Source organism: Biomphalaria glabrata, chromosome 5, assembly GCF_947242115.1.
Source record: "Biomphalaria glabrata chromosome 5, xgBioGlab47.1, whole genome shotgun sequence".
NCBI lineage: Eukaryota > Metazoa > Mollusca > Gastropoda > Planorbidae > Biomphalaria > Biomphalaria glabrata.
This window is the reverse complement of record NC_074715.1, coordinates 14,690,167-14,704,430: the sequence shown is the minus strand read 5'-3', so window position 1 is coordinate 14,704,430 and position 14,264 is coordinate 14,690,167. Positions and strand designations below refer to the sequence as shown.

Sequence of the window (14,264 nt, the reverse complement as noted above, 5' to 3'; positions counted from 1 at the left end):
TTGGTGAGATTCTTAGCCTACTAACCATTGTCCAGCAGTCAATGTTCGCACGACTACTATTAACCTAGTTATTATGAAACACAATTATGAGGATTAAAACTTATGAGATATTTTCGAAAGTTTTTCATGTAACCTTTGATGAGAATTATTCAAATTCTAATGTAGCCTACGTTAGAATATTAAAAATATGGATGTTTAAAAATATTAAATCACTAATTATGTATAATCAATTTATTTGCCCACTGGTTAAGGTTCTTATTTCGATAGCTCTAATAATTTAAGTTTTTTTCCTTTCACTAATCGTTTTCTGAATTCATTGTCACTTTATTTCCACGTTCTGGTTGTTATATATTGCAATAGGTCAGTGACCATTGTCGGTTTTTATTGTTTCATTATGCAATAAGTCGTTTCGACTTTTATCTCCCGGGCTATTTACTTTTTCCTTAATTTAAAAAAAAATAAATTAAAAAAAAATGAACGCAGCATAATAAAGTGCTACCTTTTTAATTTACCTTATTTACCTTATTTTGAAGACATTTAGAAAAAATTGTATGACCCTATTCGAAATGTTGGATCTAATTTAGGCTGTGGCTCCTATTAAAAGTGAAATCTGTCCTAAATCGTCATTCTATAGTTGGGGAATTTATTTAGCTTTGATCGAAGGAAATCATAAAGTGAATTTCAATGATAATCAAAAGATTTGAAATCTGAACATGCGAGGTTTGTAAACATTTACAATGAACTTTCTTAAATCTGAACGAGCAAGGTCTACAAACATTTGCAGCTAAGTATTTGTTATACTATATTGGAGATTTAAAAAAAAAAGTTAAATTGAATCAGTATCCAAAATGGACCAAACATCAAAATATGTCATCTGGACTTATAAGTAGGACTATGTCAACAATTACTATTAGCACCATAAATAAAGCTTGATCAATCAAAACAAAACAAAAAACAAGCAAAATATAAAAAAAAATATTTTTAAAAAGTATGGCTCTTTCTGTCTCGAAAGGCAATGAATGCGCCTAGAAGAGAGAAGAGTCACTGGTTTTTGGTCTCGTCTTCAGACGGGGTGTGACTAATCAAGCTTACATTAATTGTAGTTGTATCAATTAGTTTGGATTAGTCATGTAATTAAAGTTGTCATAGATCTAGAGTTCTAGACTAACAATAATAAATCTGCGAATAGAAATTTTTACCAATAGTTTTTGTTTAACTTTACCACCTTATCTGTCAAAATATATTTACCTTGTTGGAGACACCAAACAAAACAATTAATTACCAATAGTTAATATTTTTGGAGAAATAAAATTCACAAATTTTTTACTAGACAGAGTTAACATAAGCTTTGTAAAAAATGAAATTATTGTTAGCTTTATATTTGGGTCACATCGCTCACTGGCTAGTCACATCTCTGTGTCAATGTGAAAGTTACCCAGAATTCCCAGAGTCTCACCTGTACAGCTCGCGGAGCAATCATAACTGGATATAATGGGGTCATTCTGTAAGTCTTCTTCCAGCCAGATTGGACCTGCAATAAAGAGAGTGGCAGGCTTTAGATGTCAATATCTTTTAATAATGATAACATGCGATAACCATCCATTAATTATACTTGAGTATGTTAAATTTAGCTACCTTTGAAATAGTTTGTGTTCAAAAAGATTTCCATACATATATTTTTTAAACAACTGAGGAGTATAATTCGCATTGCACATATCTCCTTGCTGTCTTGAACATTCATTATGCATAGGTGAAGGGAAAGGGTAGATACCAGTATGGGGGAAATTTCAATGCTGTCTTCTAGAGCAGCTCGCCCGAATAACGCATATCAGCCTCTACGTGATAACCGGATGGAAAAAATTCGTTAGAGGGGACGACTGGGAAGCAAAATAGAGTCTCCGTAGGAGTACCAAAAGGAGCAGAGTTTATTGCACTGGATAGAAGAGAGCTTCAACCGCCCGACACAATCAACTCACCTTCCGGAAGAGGTATAGAAAAGGAAACTGAGGAGAGCTCGTCTCGCCACTAGACCCCGAGTGTCTTAAGTCACGAGCTCATCGGAGAAATACGGCCGTAATGAGCTTGCATCTGATGGTATCCCTTTCGCCCCAAGGCAGACCACGAGTACGGTGGCTTGATGACGTAGAGGCAGATCTACAGCAGCTTAAAGTCCGGGCTTGGAGACTTAAAGCACTGCATTGATCAGAATGGAGAGATGTGCTAAACCAGGCCAGGGCCCTCCATGGGATGGATGGATGGATGGATGTATAGATGTAGAGATTTATGTATGGATTTATGGATGGATGCAGAGATGGATGGATGTATGTATGTATGGGTTTATGGATGGATGGATTTATAGATGGATGGATGTATTTATAGATTTATGGATGGATGGATGTAGAGATGTATGGATGTATGTATGTACGGATTTATGGATAGATGGATGTAGAGATGTATGTATGGATTTATGGATGTATGTATGTAGAGATGTATGGATGTATGTATGGATGGATTTATGGATGAATGGATGTATGGTAACCCTTTCAGACAGAACGAAGTTATTATACGGAGCTTCCGTATTGGCCTAGAGTTTCAAGTCGCAACTCTAATAATTAGAAATTTGGCAGCTCGAGTATCACATTCACAATAAACACCTCTCTGTTATGGATATTCCTGAAAATGTTTTTTTAACGCTCCCTCTCTGTTCCTAAAGTGTTACGCCGGTTAAAGAGACAATTATAAACACTGAGCTCGATGTAAGCAAAGGCCGTCAATGTAAGCCTATATTTCTATGTTATCAGTCAATCGTACTGACATATTGTGTTAACTATAGACGTTCATATGAAGACTCCTGTATACCCATTAAATCTTGTTTTAAAAATGTTTACATGTATGTGCATTAATAATAACATATTCTGTATAATGTTTAGTTAAAATTTACAGAAAGAACAGAAGAATTCTTCCCGCCGCTTTTGTTTATAGGCATATTTATTTATCTTCAACACATTCATCCAGACGTGCCTAAATGTATTGAATCTCGCTTTTCCAACCAAACAAAAGAAAATTCCCCTGTGGAAGACAGTGGACAGACGGATGGACAGACAGAAAGGCGCAGACGACAAAAAGAAATGCTAAATCATTTTCTGCCTGATAACGCTGACAACGACTTTGAATGCGTTAAATGTGTCTAACAAGGGTCTACGTAGCCATGGAAACACTGCAATTTTCCTAATGCCTCAATCTAGTAACACAACGCAAATGTATAATACAAGGTTATGATAAGAGCCTAAACGAATTATCACTACAATGAGAAAAAGATCAGCTGGTGAGACCAACATAAGAGAAACATTTAATCTCAAAGTATGTTTGGCTACCAATACCAAGGGTTCGAAAGACCAAGATCAGCCGAAAAAGTGTTGATTTGAACTTAGGGCATCATTGAACTTAAATGCTGCCAACTAATGAAAAAAACATTGAGCTACTAGCGGAAGAGCATATAACATTGAATTCTGCAACGATAATAAAATGCATATACATATTAAGAAAAATCTAATCTTATCAACAGTTCTTTCATTCTGTAAACCGGATACACCAAATAGCTAACTATTTATAGTTTATTTTCCGCCATAGATGACAATGTAGCAAAAGCCAATTCACCAGTGGCGTAGCTAGGGTGGGGAGAGGAGGAGGGAGAATTTGAAAATCCCCCCGGGTCCCCACTTGAAAGGGGCCCCCAAATAAGTGTTTTTTTACATTGAATATTAAATATCATGCAAAATGCATGGGTCCCCAAAGACGTCAAGCCCCCGGGCGCCTAAATGATGGCTAGTTCCTAGCTACGCCCCTGCAATTCACAGTTATCGGCTATGTAGATATTAATGGAGATACTGTAATATTTCATTCAAATCACTGCTACAGAAAGCAATTGATACAATCTGATTTTTAACTCTGTTCTCCTCTGTCAGGGTGGTAGGCTTATTAGCCTAAATTATGAAAAATAATTTTCATTTACTCTGATGGTTTATTTTCCATCAAAAGAAATCTTCATATGTTCTGGTTTAAACGTAGGCCTACACATTTGATCATTAATGATGCATTGTCATGCATACAGTACCCAAACAAATGCGGATACTATTGCTCTGACTTGCGAAAAAGAGGATGCGTTTTTTGAAAACCCCATTTATGAAAAGTAGATTTCGTATATTTAAGGCTGGTCATGTGAAACTCGAACTGCTAAAGGCACGTGATAACCCACAATTGTAGTACAAGTAGCACGAGAGAAAGAGACTCTTCACTGACTCACTGTGAGTCTTTCTTTTCAATAATAGATGTCTCTTCTTAACAGAAGATAATTACATCCTACGCGTATCCAATACAAAGTGCAATCAGAATACTGCGTCATAATGTATGAGAGATAATATAATAATAATAAAGTGGAGTCCGATTATTTTAAAATTCAGGGGAACACGGAGTCACTTCGAATTAATTGAGTTCGAATTGCACTTCAACAATGAAAATAACTGAATAGTAACTGAATACTATACAATGTATCTTCCCTTGTTAGTTAAGCCTTCAAACGTTTGGGTGTTGTTGTTGTTGTTTGCTCACAGTTCTTCCAGTTTCCCGTTTTTCTCCGCAAGTTTTGTTTTTGTTGACTTCCAGCGCCAACTTTATTTTCGATGGTAAAAACAATTATGAAAATTATCAAAACAATGGACCTCATTCACCAATCGTAAATAAACACATTTAGCCACGTCATAATATGGATAAAACAATGAAAAATATGTATCACGTGACAGCCTTTATGGATTACATAATTTGTATAGAAGATATAGAGAATCACGTGGCTTAATGTTGTTTGTTTACGATTGGTGAATGAGGTCCATTAGTTTTCACCAGGCTGAGGATTGAGACATAACATTTTGAAAAAGATATATATCTACATCAGACCCACTCTATGGTGCCACAGCATGGGGCTCAGAATTCCCAACGAATTTACGTAATTCGGACGAAGTACACAGTATTGGCCTAATGATAATGACTGGAGCAATAAAAAGAAACAACAACCAAAGCAATAGAGTAAAATCTCTGCCTCTGGATGAAAGAAGAGAAATACAAATCCTAACCCAGTTTACCAAAACAAATGGAAACTTGTAAGAACCTCCCAAACAAAGTCCATAACAAAACTGTTTCCAAAGAACTCACTTTAACTAAAATTATCTGTTGTCTGCAAGCCCAAAGAAGGACAGAAAGTAGGGGAATTAAGTAAAGTTTAAAAACCAGGCGTACAATGTAATTGAAGTCAGTAAATCAAAAGGTATAAAACCACTATATTCAGTGTGACATTTCTTTTAGAAAAAAAAGCAACTTTTGCGTAGGACGTAATTATCTTCTTTTTTTGAAGTAACGTCTGTAATTTATAAGTTATCATCATTTGCGCAGAGGTGGAACAAAAAGTTATCCAGACTACACTTTGTGAGGATAATATTTCAAAACTAAAAGTCTAACGATAAGCTAAACAATGTCAAGCAATTGACAATAACTTCATTTGTAGCAGTTGATCTCCGTATTAAGGACTATTGACTATATCTTCATTTGTAGCAGTTGATCTTCGTATTGAGGACTATTGACTATATCTTCATTTGTAGCAGTTGATCTTCGTATTGAGGTCTATTGACAATATCTTCATTTGTAGCAGTTGATCTTCGTATTGAGCTCTATTGATAATATCTTTATTTGTAGCAGTTGATCTTCGTATTGAGCTCTATTGATAATATCTTTATTTGTAGCAGTTGATTTTCGCATTGAGCTCTATTGATAATATCTTCATTTGTAGCAGTTGATTTTCTTATTAACTCTGCTTTAGTATAGTTATTTTTAAAACACATTTTAAGTCATTGATTGAAAGTTTAATGCTTCCTCCATATTGGAATTATTTAGAGTTACAAGGGAAGAGCTTAAAAGATAGGAATCTGGAATCTGCATTGCTCAAATCATACATCTTTAAAAAAAAAAAGTTTATCAGCACTTCTTTATTCTGTACACCTGAGGTGACTGTGACCCGATACACCAAAGTTATGACTATTTATAGTTTTTTTTCCCGCTACATATGAAAATCTCTGATTTATCTGTGTTGATCAGCGAAGCAATTTTTCAAAAAGAAACTTTATAGATCTTGAGGACATCTAAGTAACAGACATATTAACAGCTTTGATTATAGGCCTACGAATACCAATGCTCATGAAGCAGTTTGTCAACAAAAAAAAAGATAATAAATTCTGATTATGATTTACAGTTGCAGTAGTGGTCCAATATCAGAATATTGTCTGAATCAATACCCTAGTTTCTTGAGTACACCTACTTATGCATAACAATAAACCATTTATAAGTGATTTGTTTGTTTAAATCGGAATATATGAGTTAAATTCGATTACAGGATAGTATTTTAATTTAATAACAGTGTGAAAGGCGGGCATTTAATATTTTAGGCCAAAACCTGCCAGACGATCTCAAAAAGTGGACATGTCATCCTTGTGCCGGACGTCTAGTAACTATTTTTGTTCAAAAATGTAGGAACTTCAAAAAGAAATGCCAACTAGAAATTATTACTCTTCCATCAGGCAAAAAGTACACAATTAAAGAAAATATTTTAACACAGTGATGCTCAACCTTATTGTACCTGCGGGCCATTTTGACTTTCAAAACGCGTGTCGCGGGCCACATCAACAAAAAGATACGAAAAATGAAACCGAAATTCACCTGGAACTATTTGAAACTATTGGATTTAGTACCTACATTAATTAATGGGATAGTTAAAGTCTTATCATTTTTTACGCGTCTTAAAAGTTAAAATGGTTTGATTGTGAGCAACATTGTAGCTACCTTTACCACCAACTTATTTTCTTGTCTCTCTTCGGTAAATATTCTCATCGGTCCTCCAATCTCTAGGCGTAGTTTAACCAATTCTTTAGACGCGGCTCAAACCAAGAAGGCCTTCATATTTGTTTTATAATGCCGCTGTATATGTTGTTGTTTTTTTGTTTTTTGTTTGAAACAGCCAGACATTTTTTACAAAACAAATATGTTGGCTTATTATCATGTTCCACAAAAAAAGATCCATTCACTTTAACTGGTAGATTCTACCTTCAGAGTTCAATTTCAAAAACTCATAATCGCACACTCGTTAAAGGTCATGGTATCAATCCATCACAGAAAAAGTGAGGGCCCTAACGAAGGTAAAGATATATTTAAAACTTCTTTAAAGCGGGGGGGGGTGGGGAGGATTTTCTACTTTTTGTGCCGACGTTTCGGCGGGCCGGATGGAACTACATCGCGGGCCGGATCTGGCCCGCGGGCCGTACTTTGGGCATCACTGTTTTAACAAATCAATCACTCTAAGTCAGATAGTACCCAGACTTATCATCTGAAACATCGATCACAAATAAAGAAGCAGGTATACTCATTGAATGGCCCAATAGAGAAAGACTTGAACATTTACAGGAAACTAACTCATAAGTCGTGATGAATAGAAGGCCAGGGCATTTTCGTAGGCCTACACGAATATGCACAAGAGAGAGAGAGAGAGAGAGAGAGAGAGAGAGAGAGATCGAAAGTCAGTCAGTCATTCAGGCAGATAGATAAATAGATAGATAGATAGATAGATAGACAGACAGATAGATAGATAGATAGATAGATAGATAGATAGATAGATAGATAGATAGATAGATAGATAGATAGATAGATAGATAGATAGATATCTTTCCTTACCTACAGAAGCCACTTAAAAAAACGAATAGTTTCAACTATAAGATAAATAGAAAGATAGGCAGACAGACAGACAGACTAAACTGTGTAATACTGGCCATATATTCAGAAGTCTGAATACCGCAGGATTTCTCAGCTACAAAGTCAATGACCAATCACAATTATTATTTAAACTGTTATACATGTAACCAAATATAAATTGAAAGGAAAAGATAAGGAAAAAAAAAAGAGAGATGAAAGCAAAAAAATGCTGGAATCCTGCGCCAAAAAAAAGGCAATAAAATGACTGATTTCCTCGCAAACATTTCAGGAACATTGCTAAATCTCACTTCATTTATTCCAGGAGATCATGTCCTGTCTCTAAATCACAAGCCAGTAGAGTAGTGTCTTGAAACAACAATGTTATTTGACGTTGACTTAACCGAGTAGGCTTTAACAATGTATGTAACGAAGTGATGAATAGAAGTATGTCTAGGATTAAAGGGGAATGCATGCTCTTTTTATATAACACAAAATAAAGTTTATAGAATTAAACACTAAATTAATTTAATGTGGTCAAATCAACGATGGTATCGTCAATTAGGAGAGAAAGAGTTAATCATAACGGGTAGTGAAATACAGATGAGTAAAATGAATGATTTCGTCGGAACGTGGAAAATAATTACGGAGAGAAAGAGTTAAGTAACTTGTGAAATAAGGTTTCTCGCGTTTCTGTGTGTAAAGGAAAGACAAACGCCATGACACCAGAACACTTGCAGGGTTTCCTTTTGTGGACATAAGCATAGGCTCAACATGAGTAGTTTGTTAATGAGGGACCTTAATATTCCTTGAATGTGGATATATTTATCTCTTGCAAGAACGTTTCACGTCAATCTCGTTTCACATTTGTTGGTTTTGTTTTGTTTTTGTTTTACATGTTTTTGTGTTACTTCCAAATAGCCCAAACATCCCACATGACGGCCGAGAGGGGGGGGGGAGTGAGCGGCGGGCAGAAATTGAACCCGGGAGCATCGAGTCAACACTCCAGAGCGCATAACACACGAATAGGCAGCCATCATCGGGCCACCCCGATAGCCACGTGACATTTCCCCCTGGATGGCGTCTTGTGTCGGCCCATGAAAAGGCAGAACAACGTAGACATTCCTCCATTCGATCGGCATCTCTTGTCGCTGTAGTGTCCATACGTTACTGGACCTACGTCGTCTCCACTCCCTTTTTGTGCCTGGTTCTACACCATGTGTTTACGTAGGGCTGCAGGTCTTTAGTGTATAATAAAGAGATTGAAATCGACCTACGAGTTGCCTTCGTCATGTCATTTAGAATTTAGTTTTCTGTGCCAAACCCACCACAAATGTAAACTAATTATGATTACGATTGCAATGAAGATTTGTTTTGTAAACTGATGTTTCCTATAACACCTAAGTCTACATATAGAAATACAATACGTTATAGAAACTCACGTTAATATACATGCGTTCAATTGTATGCATATAAAATGCTATCAAGTTGTGGGCCGAATCGTATGCTAATGCCTGGGCCGATTTTTACACAACGTCCGCCCTAGATAGATAGATAGATAGATAGATAGATAGATAGATAGATAAATAGATAGATAAGATAGATAGATAGATAAGATAGATAGATAAGATAGATAGATAAGATAGATAGATAAGATAGATAGATAGATAGATAGATAGATAGATAGATAGATAGATAGATAGATAGATAGATAATTGACTAATTGGGCATTTTTGTTATTTGTTAGGTACAGTAAATAATTGTTTAAGGTTTTAACTTGAATGAGTGTGGGAGAAATACCGTTAACAATTATTTAAGGGGACTAAACCCAACAAGTTTAGCCATATCTGTGAATGCTGAAGAATTAGTTTACCTTATTGGTATCAAGTAAAATAATTAATTAACAGTAATTAATTGACTAATTGGTTACTTTTTGTTTTTATTCCTGTCTTATCTATGCCAAGAATAATTGTGCGAAGTTTCAGATTGATCCGAGAATGGATGTGGGAGAAATAACGTGTACACAACACTTTTGACCAAACAGACAGACAATTGATATAAGGTTTTTTTAAAAAAAGAGTTCGCGTTCAGAATATAAAATGCACGTGGGCCTATATGCGCTTTCCTTTTGTTAGTCTCGGGTTTGAGAGCTGTTCGCCGACACACTATTTGTCAACCGTCTTCCTACATTGCTCTGTCTGTTGCCTAACTTTAGTAGAAGCTCTTCCGGTAACAGACCTGTCCACTCTTCCCATCACTTTCTTTATTTGTCTCTTCTTTATTTTTCTGGTACTGTTCCCCCGAAGGAAGGTCTTTGCGAGCCCTGAGGACCTTGTGATATGGCCATTAAGCTTTTGTCTGCGTTTTTTTTTACAGTGGTGATCAGGTTGTCGTGGGGCTTAATTTAACATATGCCATTAAAATCCTTGTGATGCGGTCTTTGTAGGTGATACCTAGGATCTTTCTATAGCACCTCAGTTCGACTCAAGTTCTGGAGTTAGCGTCCAAGATAGCGAGCATAATTTAATTTTATAAAATTACATTTTAGAATCTATAGATTAATTTTTAAACGTTTAATCCCGACAATCTAATTACCAGGCATATTATATAAATATATTTTAATCAAATGTGATAAATATTCATTTCTAATTGTTATTAAAATAATTAACAAAATACAAAGTCACTATATATTTTAATAGTTTGGTAAGAAAAACACACACACACATGCAATTAGCTATTGATAGATTTCATTACCTCCAATCACAACTGGAATCAGTAACAGCAATATCGTATAAGCTTCCATAATGCACTTAACTTTCGGGACTATTCACTGACCACAGCAGACCCAAGGCCTGCGTCTTTATCCTCGCATCAGGTCAGAAAACAAAAAACGAAAGAAATAGCCACTCAATATGGTGAATAAAAAAAAAATAAAACCAGAACCTTGAGACAAATGAACAAAATGTTCAAACGCTGTTCAAAAGTTCTTCCCCTTTGAACGTAACTCCTTCTCTAATATCCTACATGTGGAGTATGTATTGAGCTCGACTAATGTAGCACGGGAAAGATACGGCGAATTAATTGAAGTATGTTTGCTGGGTCCGCCTCCTCTTATAGCCAACTTTGAGCTCTCAACGCAAAGAAGAGTTTTCATTGGTCATACGGGACTGATATGGAGATTACAGAAACAACGAAAATACACACAGTATGATAATCAAATTTCATGTTTTTTTTTTCCTCTTTCGCTTAACATACAACGAGAACATATCAGCCAAAGATGATAAGTAGATAGATAACCTGAAATTTGTTCACTTTGGTTGACCGTTAATGACACACCTATCTATAGAACAGAAGCGTTGTTTTTTGTTGATTAACATCAAGAGAGTAAAAGTGAAAGTGCGCATGTTTGCTGGGGACGAAGATAAACATTGTAATCAGAGGCAGCTTCTAGATTCTGAAAGTAGAGGCATACATATGACATATAAGGAAATAACAAAAGTTGCCGATAAGATAAAATAAAAAGACAAGCAAAATATTTAAAAAGTCCTTTTGAAAAAAAAAAACAAGGCTTATCTAAGGGAAAGAACCCCCATCTCAAGAATGTAGAAGTTATTTCCTTTTTTACGATATCAAACAAACTAATTAATTGTCAATAATGAATAGACTAATTGGTTCATTTTTGAATGTATTCATGCTTTGTTAGGTACAAATAAATAATTGTTTAGTTTCAACTTGATCCAAGAATGGTTGTGGGAGAAATAAATGGACAAAACCCGATATATTTAACCATATCTGTGAATACTGAATGATTAATTTCCCTTGTTGGTATCAAACAAAATAATTAATAACCAGCATTAATTGACTAATAGTTTTTTCATTTTATTTTTATTCTTGTATTTTCTATGCCAATGAATATTTGTGCAAAGTTTCAACTTGATCCATGAATGGGTATGGGAGAAATAATGTGTACAAACTTTCTACCCAATAGACAGAGTGAGTTAATATAAACTTTGTAAAAAAGAAATTGAAAAAAAAAATGTGAACCATGAAATTAAAAACAAACAAAAACAGACAACATTACTACAAGAATTAAATGGGAATGCATGCTCTTTTTATGTAACACAAATTAATGTTTATTAAACCAAAAAATAATTTAATGTGGTCAAATTAACAATGGTATCGTCAATTTAGGAGAGAAAGAGTTAATCATACTTATCATCACAAACACGCACACGCACGTCCATAACAGCAATTGAATAGGCGGAGGGCTTCTGAAATTTAGGACTACCATTTACATAGCACGAGGTAAAGAAGAAATAATGTCTCATCAAACCTTACCCCAGAGGCTAGTGTCGATATAGTGTAAGAATACGAAGGACTCAATCGTGGAGCTTGGCCTCCAACCTCGGCAAGAGTAACCAGGCAAGGCTGAAGGAGCCATAACCACGTAAAACGGTTCTGTGTTTCCCAAACTACTACTTAACGGAACACTTCACACATTTTGAGTATTTTGCGGAACTCTTTGCATATTTTTTTTTTTAGAGAGATTAAGTCACGTATTGACCTACTAGTTAATTATTCCAGTAGTTCATGGAACACCTATTCAGGCAGTGGCGTAGCATCCATGGCACGAAGGGGTTCAATGAACCCGATCCCACGACCATTTAGGGGCCCACTCCTGATGGCGCAACAACCTATGCTCCAGGGTCAGATTTACCCATATGCAACATTAGGGCCCCCAAGAAATATTTAGTAGTTATATAATATCTGGTCTTATATGGGGCCCCAAAACGGTCCCATTTTTCAAATAGCTTAAGGCCTTTTCAACTCTAAATACGGCACTGCATGGCGCGTAGGGGTTTCATTGCGCCTGGGCTCATGAGTAATGACCAATTGTGACCTACATGAGCTCTTAGGGGTGACAACAACGTGGGAGAAAGATAATTACAATTTTCTGAAAAGAGTTTTAAAAATATATCAAGTTTCCTAAAAATATCCTAAACGAATAAACATAAATAAATATAGACTGGCCGATAAGAGTTTTATGAAACGAAAATTTGTGACTTGCAATTTTGTGTACTTTATTATACAGATGTGTAGTTTTGTTTAATCTCTAAGACTGAAGATCATTGCAGCTTTTCAGAATTCGGAAATCCGACAACAATAGATGTACATGTTTTCAAGTTATATGAAGTTTTTTCCTTTTTCCAGTCTATATTTATTTATGTCTATGCCTAAACGTCAATTCAAACTTTATATTTTCAAAACGTTAATCCATGTTTTCAGCTAGAGGCTGTGTATAAGCGGCTTGGTCGGTTGTGATGTAAGGAACTGTTTTCATCAGGTTTATTGTAATGGTGGTGAAGAATCGTTGGTGGTGGACACATTCTTTCATTTGGTTTTTTTCCCTCTATTTTAATAAAACCGTTGATAGTCTCACCTTATTTCTCATCTTTTTAATTTTTCTATTACCATAAATTTAGACTAAACAATATGTAGGCTACTAGTATACAAGTGGCGTAGCATCCATGGCAAAAGTAACATCATATTCTGTTACATAGGGAATCTTTAAAGATGAACTACTCACCGTGAACGAATTGGAGAGGAGGTTTATACAATTTATCAAGATAGAGCGATGATTAATTTATCATGGAATAGTGTCTTTGAATGGCTGCCTTGTCGTAATCTATTTGCACTGGACTGTCGTTCGGATGGTCTCGTGTTTATACCCTAAGTCAGAATCAATGTTGTTTGTTTTCCAACCGAATTTTTTAAAAAAGCGCATACTAATGACTTAACTTCACCAAAAAGCTTGCCAAACATACAGACAACATGAAAGACTGATAACCGTGGATGATGTAAACAAGAAGCACATAGAAAAAGTTGACAATTAGTGACTGAAAGTAATTCATCGCCTTGACCCACAGATTCAAAACGAGATAACAGACCTGTTGGGCAATACTGTTTTCTTATCTTATCTTATATAATACAAACGTTACTTCAAAAAAGAAGAGGATTACATCCTACGCCTCATGCATCTAGTCATTCATGTTAACCAATGACTTAAATTCAGTCAAGTCACTGTTTTTCCTGGCTGGCTCCGGCAACCACATTCCATGCTCTAATAGCACTAGGGAAGAAGGAGCATTTGTACAAATTAGTCCTAGCATATGGAACGAAGAATGTGCCTTTATCTTTGTGTCTTTCTGGGTATTTTATTTTATTTTTGTATTTGAAGATTATGGTTCAGTGACATTCAGTGTTCTATGTATGATTGCTGCTTTACTTTTGAGTCTTCTCTCCTTAATGCTTTATAAATTTAGTGATTTTACTAAAGTTGTTACTCTAGTCAAATTGGAAAATTCGTTTGTTATGAATCACTGCTCTATTTTGTGTCTGTTCCAGTTTCTTAATGTTTTCTTGAGTTGAGGGGTCCCAAACAGAGGATGCATATTCTATTATTGGCCTAACCAAGGTTACAA

The 14,264-nt window shown here is 35.4% G+C and overlaps 1 protein-coding gene across 1 annotated transcript in view; it reads right to left on the bottom strand.

The window, feature by feature from the left end:
- Window positions 1-10,876, bottom strand: part of LOC106067512 (uncharacterized) — a 71,187-nt gene extending 60,311 nt beyond the window's left edge. Inside the window, exons 1-2 of the mRNA XM_056028687.1 lie at window positions 10,537-10,876; window positions 1,457-1,531 (exon numbers count right to left, since the gene is read on the bottom strand). Coding sequence (XP_055884662.1) covers window positions 1,457-1,531; window positions 10,537-10,585 — 124 coding nt within the window. The 5' untranslated portion in view covers window positions 10,586-10,876. The remainder of the gene's footprint in view (window positions 1-1,456; window positions 1,532-10,536) is intronic.
- Between the last annotated feature and the right edge of the window lie 3,388 nt (window positions 10,877-14,264).